Source organism: Erigeron canadensis, chromosome 4 (assembly GCF_010389155.1).
Source record: "Erigeron canadensis isolate Cc75 chromosome 4, C_canadensis_v1, whole genome shotgun sequence".
In the NCBI taxonomy this organism is placed as follows: Eukaryota; Viridiplantae; Streptophyta; class Magnoliopsida; order Asterales; family Asteraceae; genus Erigeron; species Erigeron canadensis.
Genome location: NC_057764.1, coordinates 41,503,757 through 41,509,751, shown reverse-complemented (window position 1 = coordinate 41,509,751; position 5,995 = coordinate 41,503,757). Strand labels below are relative to the sequence as shown.

General features: G+C 35.0%; 1 protein-coding gene across 1 annotated transcript; it reads left to right on the top strand.

Annotated features, from left to right (window-relative positions):
- Positions 1-280: 280 nt before the first annotated feature.
- LOC122596182 (mechanosensitive ion channel protein 10-like) lies at positions 281-5,179 on the top strand. The gene is made up of 7 exons (XM_043768713.1): positions 281-483; positions 832-2,272; positions 2,358-2,478; positions 3,240-3,533; positions 3,624-3,826; positions 3,971-4,254; positions 4,963-5,179. Exons 2-6 carry the CDS (start codon positions 846-848, stop codon positions 4,230-4,232), a joined length of 2,307 nt encoding a protein of 768 aa, XP_043624648.1. The 5' UTR covers positions 281-483; positions 832-845; the 3' UTR covers positions 4,233-4,254; positions 4,963-5,179.
- Positions 5,180-5,995: the final 816 nt, after the last annotated feature.

Here is a 5,995-nt window from a genome sequence, read left to right as displayed (position 1 = left end):
AAAAAGGCTCGGTAAGTAAAATTTGGATATTTAAACTAGAGGAAGTAGAATTTATGGACGACAAATCCAAAAAAAAAAAAAAAACATTTGTGTCAATCTCTCCCTCCATTTCAATATTCCCACCGTTTATCATGTGCTTTGTGAGGCTGTCACACTGTAAGCTCAACTTATATCTTTTCCTTGATATTCTGTTCTGTTTTGCTAGCTTACAAACAATAAAGATATATATATAATATATATATATATATAGTATAACATTTGTTTATCTAGTTTAGTCTTCTGTTCATACTTATTTTTTTAATCACTTAGATAGATTACATTTAACTTTACCTATTGCATTCTTTTGTTTAGTAGAAAAACAAAATAAAAAGCCCATTAAAAGCAGTAGTAGTGTAGAAACTTTGCAATCCCACCTTTTTGAAAACACAATCTTGTTTGCCAAAATGATTGAAGCCATCAAGTGAAACTTAGCTTCACTCTCAGGTTACAGCAGATCTCTTTCTTTCTTTTCTATATACATATCTGCTCATTTTTGACTTCATGTATGCTACTTTTATTATAAATATGTGTGTATGTATATGTGTGTCAGTGTGTGTGCTTTATTGATGAATCTTTGATTATTTTTCTTGAGCTTAAAATCCCATTCTAGTTTGTAGTTAGTTGTTAAGTTAGTTAAAACGTAAATGAAAATGGTTTATTAAGTTAAGGCCTTTGGCTATGATTTACACAGTCACTTTGGAGATGGTTTATTTAAGTTAGTTACATATGTGTTTTTTTTTCTTTCTTTTTGGTTTGAAATTAGTAGTTGAAAATATGTACTTTGAATGATAGGATTTTGGCTTTGAATGGATGCAAATGGTAAAAGTAGAAACACAGGGGAAATAAGCATGACTGAGAATAAAAAAAGTGGTGAAGTTGTGGTTACGATTTCGGGTGAAGAGAAGGATTTGAGAAATGCAAGAGGCATTCCTGAATCACCTCATAGGAAATCTGTTGATTCGTATCCGGCCGAAAATGCTGTTTTTATGCCAAGCCCTAATAGGCCTCCCAAGATTCCCAATCCCGAAAACCTAACCAGGCGGAAGACGCTTGCAAGGTCAGCTTACTCAAAGCCCAAGTCGAGGTTTGGTGAACAACAACCTTTGATTGATCATAATAAGTTTGATGACATCGCTGCACATGTTGGCCAGACGTCGAACTCCCCCATGAGGCCTGGCTCCAACCGGGCCTCACCTAGAATGGGAGGGAATAGTACCGCTTCTCCACTTGGCACACCGTCTAAGGAGACAACGAGAAACGTGTCTATAAATCCAAGGACTCCTTTAATGACGTCACCGGGACCAGCAGGGGGGGTTGATGAGGATGAAGAGATTTACAAGAAGGTGAAGTTACGAAAGAATTTGAAGTATAAGAGGGTGAAGATGAAAGTTCTTTTTGAATGGGTTATTTTTCTGTTTCTTTTGGGCTGTTTAGTTGCTAGCTTGACGATTAAGAGATTGAAGCGTGAAACAGTTTGGAGCTTGGAGTTATGGAAATGGGTTGTCCAGATAATGGTGATCATTTGTGGTATGCTAGTCACCAACTGGCTTATGCATTTTATCGTGCTGTTGATAGAACTAAATTTCTTGTTGAGAAAGAAGGTTTTATACTTTGTTCACGGGTTAAAGAAGAGTGTTCAAGTATGTATTTGGTTCACTGTAGTTCTTATTACTTGGACATTGTTGTTTAATGCCCAAAGTGTTGAAAGATCCAAAACTGCAGATAAGATTTTGGATTATATTACCTGGACTATCGTTGCCTTATTAGTGGGGGCAATCTTGTGGCTTTTAAAGACTTTATTGCTTAAGATTCTAGCAACATCGTTCCATGTCAGCAATTTCTTTGATAGAATTCAAGAATCGATCTTCCAGCAGTATGTTCTCTTAACCCTCTCAGGGCCTCCTGTTATGGAATCATTACAGATGGTCGGGGCGAGTACAAGTGTAAGTCAAATGAGTTTCCAGGTGAAAAGGAAGGGGAAAGAGACGAAGACTAAAGAGGTGATTGATGTTGGTAAGCTTCATCAGATGAAACGAGAAAAAGTGTCTGCATGGACTATGAAGATGTTGGTTGATGTGATATCGAGTTCAGGACTCTCCACATTTTCTGGTGTTATTGAAGAAAGTGCTTATGACGGACCTAGTGACTCTGCAGATAAGGAGATCACCAATGAGATGGAAGCAATTGCTGCTGCTTACCACATTTTTAGAAATGTCGCTCAGCCTGGTTTTACGTAAGAATACCCCCATCTAAAAGATCTATGAACACACATGCTATATTCTTGATTATTTAATAGATGTTCTATGTTCATCTTTCAGATACATTGAAGATATAGATTTAAGGAGGTTTATGATCAAGGAGGAGGTAGATGTTGTGTTTCCAATGATTGATGTGGCTGATAAAGGAACTATTGATCGGAAAACTTTAACAGAATGGGTGGTAAGTTTTCTTATCCTTTTGTACGGTGGAAAAAGACTAGAGGTTAATTTCTGTTTAAACTGAATACATATTTTATAAGCATTTGAACCAAAGGAATCTTATTTCTGTTTAAAAAATGTTCTTCCTGTGATTCCTGTGGATGTTACTTGCTAGTTTGCCAATGTAAGTAGCCCTTCATATGAATTAGTTAATTACAATAAAGAAAATGAGAAGTGGTTACTTTCAATGTCTTTTTTCATAAGTTGTTTATACTTCGATTAAATTTCACAAATAGAAGAAAATGTAGAGATGGCAAGGTAGGAAGGTTGGGTAACGGGTCAAAATGGGTCGGAATTGATATACTTTTTTTTTTTGGAATGAGTCAAGATGGACGAGCCAGGGTTGTTGGACCTGCAAATGCTTTTCTATGTCCATAAAGTAAAATAAAGGAATCGTTTATTATGATTTGATAAACATTTTTCTTACAAATAATCTAAATCATTGAATGGCATGACTTATGAGGTTGCGTGCATTTTACCATAGATTTTAGGCGGCACTCAACCTATTAGATCTGTGTGGCCCATTTGACCCCTTTCCCTTTTTGCTACATGTTTAATTACCCATATGACCTGTTTGAGTTAAGACACTACCGGAGTTGTCTCAGTTAGATATAAATGGATCAGATCTGGCACATCTTGCTATCTTAAAAAAAGTGAAAAATGGTACTTTGGTGGAGTAATAATTTCTGAGTAACATTCATGCAACTTTGTCAATTCACGCAGGTCAAGGTTTACAATGGACGTAAAGCTTTAGGACACGCTTTAACCGACACTAAAACAGCAGTAAAGCAATTGGACAAGCTTGTTACAGCTGTCCTGATTGTAATAGTCATAGTCGTGTGGCTTCTTTTGACAGAAATTGCTTCCACCAAAGTACTCGTTTTACTATCGTCGCAGCTTGTTGTGGCTGCTTTCATATTTGGCAACACTTGCAAGACCATTTTTGAAGCTATTGTGTTCGTATTCATAATGCATCCATTTGATGTTGGTGATCGTTGTTGCATTGATGGGGTTCAGGTACCAAGTGTACATTTTCTGTTATAAAATTCTTTCTTCCATATAAAACTGCAACAATCTTTAATTGATTGGTTATTTGCTATTTGACAGCTGATAGTTGAAGAGATGAATATCTTAACGACGGTTTTCTTGAGATTTGATAATGAGAAGATATACTATCCAAATTCTGTTTTGTCTACAAAGCCTATCAGTAATTTCTATAGAAGCCCTGATATGGGCGACAATGTGGAATTCTCTATTGATTTCAATACACCATTTGAGAAGATCGGGCAATTGAAAGACAAGATAATGAAGTAAGTTGATACACAGTAATTTTACATGCATTCTTTTTTGCTTGATTCAAGAGCAATTTGTTTTTTCCAATCTATATGTGTTAGTTTGATCGTTTCAAGTCAATCTATATCAGACCATTATAACTTATTGTTATCTATGGTCAGATATTTGGAGAGGAATCCCCAATTATGGTACCCAAATCACAATTTTGTTGTGAAGGAGATTGAAAATGTAAACAAGATAAAGATGGCCCTCTTTTTCACTCATACGATGAACTTCCAAGACTACGGTGAAAAGAATAAGAGGAGAAGTGAACTGGTTTTGGAGCTAAAGAAAATATTTGAAGAGCTGAAGATCAAATGCAATCTCCTTCCACAAGATGTTCACGTCCATCATCCAGAAACGACACCTGGACACATCAAATAATCATGCATGCTCGCATTAAAAGGTTTCATCTTTCTTTGCGAAAAAGCTCTTAACTTACACTCTGCCCTTCTATAAAAAACTGCAACCTTTGACTCTCCATTCAGTTTGATAAAACTACTGGTCAAATATCTTAAATCCATAACAAAGTAGGGGATTTTTGTTAACTAAAACCGTATCCATCAATCATTTGTGACAATGACGATGGGTATATAAGTAAATTCTTATCTTACGAGTAAAACTTCGTCAAAATGAAATATCTTTGGTGTTAGGAATGGAGTGCGGCCTAATATTCTCGATGTTGACATTGAAGATGGCTCCATTAGAAAGAAAACGAAACAAATATGACAAGCATGTCAAAGAAACCCACTACTTTTTCTAGGGTGGCAATAGGAATGTGCTTTTAATGGGTCAAAATGGTCGGGTTGAAATGGGTTGTTTTAATACATGTCCAGCCAACATTCTCTGTCAACTTTCTGTAAATAGTTGGTGTCTCAAGTACAGTTACAAAAACTATATTTTTACTATGATAAACTGTTTTTAAAAGATAAAATGAGTTATGAAGTTAAAAGCTTGAAAAATACTTCAGGCTGATTTCAACCCATTTGACCCATGCCATATCACTTGTACCTGATTTGTTTTGTTTGACCCGTTAGGGATAAGCCGTAACCCAAATCTCTATGAGTCTAAATTTCCAACTTTTACTAAATTTATGTTTATATTAATCATGCAGCTGGGCACTGATTTCTTGCATCATGAATATCTTACACACGCACACGAGGGAAGCTACAAGGATATTGTAAGGATATATTGGGATCTGGTAATGGTCTAAGTATTGCACTTTGTCTGTAGAGACAACCTAGCAATGAAAAAGCCTTATCTCTATGTTACCGAAGACTTTGTAGTCGCTTCTTAAAAACGATATGAATAGAATCATATCACATGCTTTACCCGTTTGCATGATTAGTTTTATAGCAAGATGTTTTTTTCTTTCCTTTCTAAGATGATATGCTACATTGGCTGGATTTTATCTTGCATTTTTGAGTTTTGATGACGTCCCTAGTGAGATAAACAAACAAAAAAAAAATGTTATTACTTCTAGCACATGATTTTATTATTTTAGTAAGTATCGAGTATCGAACCATAATTTTTTGAAGGTTTCATCGATTAAATGCTAATGCATTGCAACCAAGACAGACGATAAAAGCTCAACCTTTGGTGTAGACTTTTTATTCTAATTTTGTAATCGTTATCTCGGCAAAATTATAACATAGTTCGGTTGTTCCAATTATAAATATTAGTTCTTTTTGTTTAAAGGTATTATTATCATGACATATCAAGCACTTGGATATTTTAAGAAAAATGTTTATAAGATAATTCCAAAAAAAAAAAAAAAAAACAAAATAAATAAAAATGTCGACCAGAATGATATAAACAAGCAGCAACAAAAATATCTACATTTCAACAAAGTCTAGTTTTGACTCTTGAGGTAGAGAGAGAAAATTGGACCACGAATGATAGAGAGAGAAAATTGGACCACGAATGAAAGAAAATAAACAAATCAAATGCTACGAAAAGTTATTTAATTGTATTTTTATCATGAAAAAGGTATTGTAACTTTCTAAATTGTTTGAAAAAACTTTTTTAAACATTGAGGCGTTATAAAACTTAACCATTGTCAATGATCCACTGGTCCAGTGGTGAGTCACCAAGGTTTTATACTTGAGGTGGAGAGTTCGATCCCTGCCAAGTGCAGAATCGACTCT

Bases quoted from the DNA above. Each gene is read 5' to 3' on its own strand.
- LOC122596182 (XM_043768713.1), top strand. From the start codon at position 846: ATGGATGCAAATGGTAAAAGTAGAAACACAGGGGAAATAAGCATGACT. The intron at 2,273-2,357 runs GTAAGAATACCC...TTCATCTTTCAG, and splicing joins GTCGCTCAGCCTGGTTTTAC to ATACATTGAAGATATAGATT. The intron at 3,827-3,970 runs GTAAGTTGATAC...ATCTATGGTCAG, and splicing joins TTGAAAGACAAGATAATGAA to ATATTTGGAGAGGAATCCCC.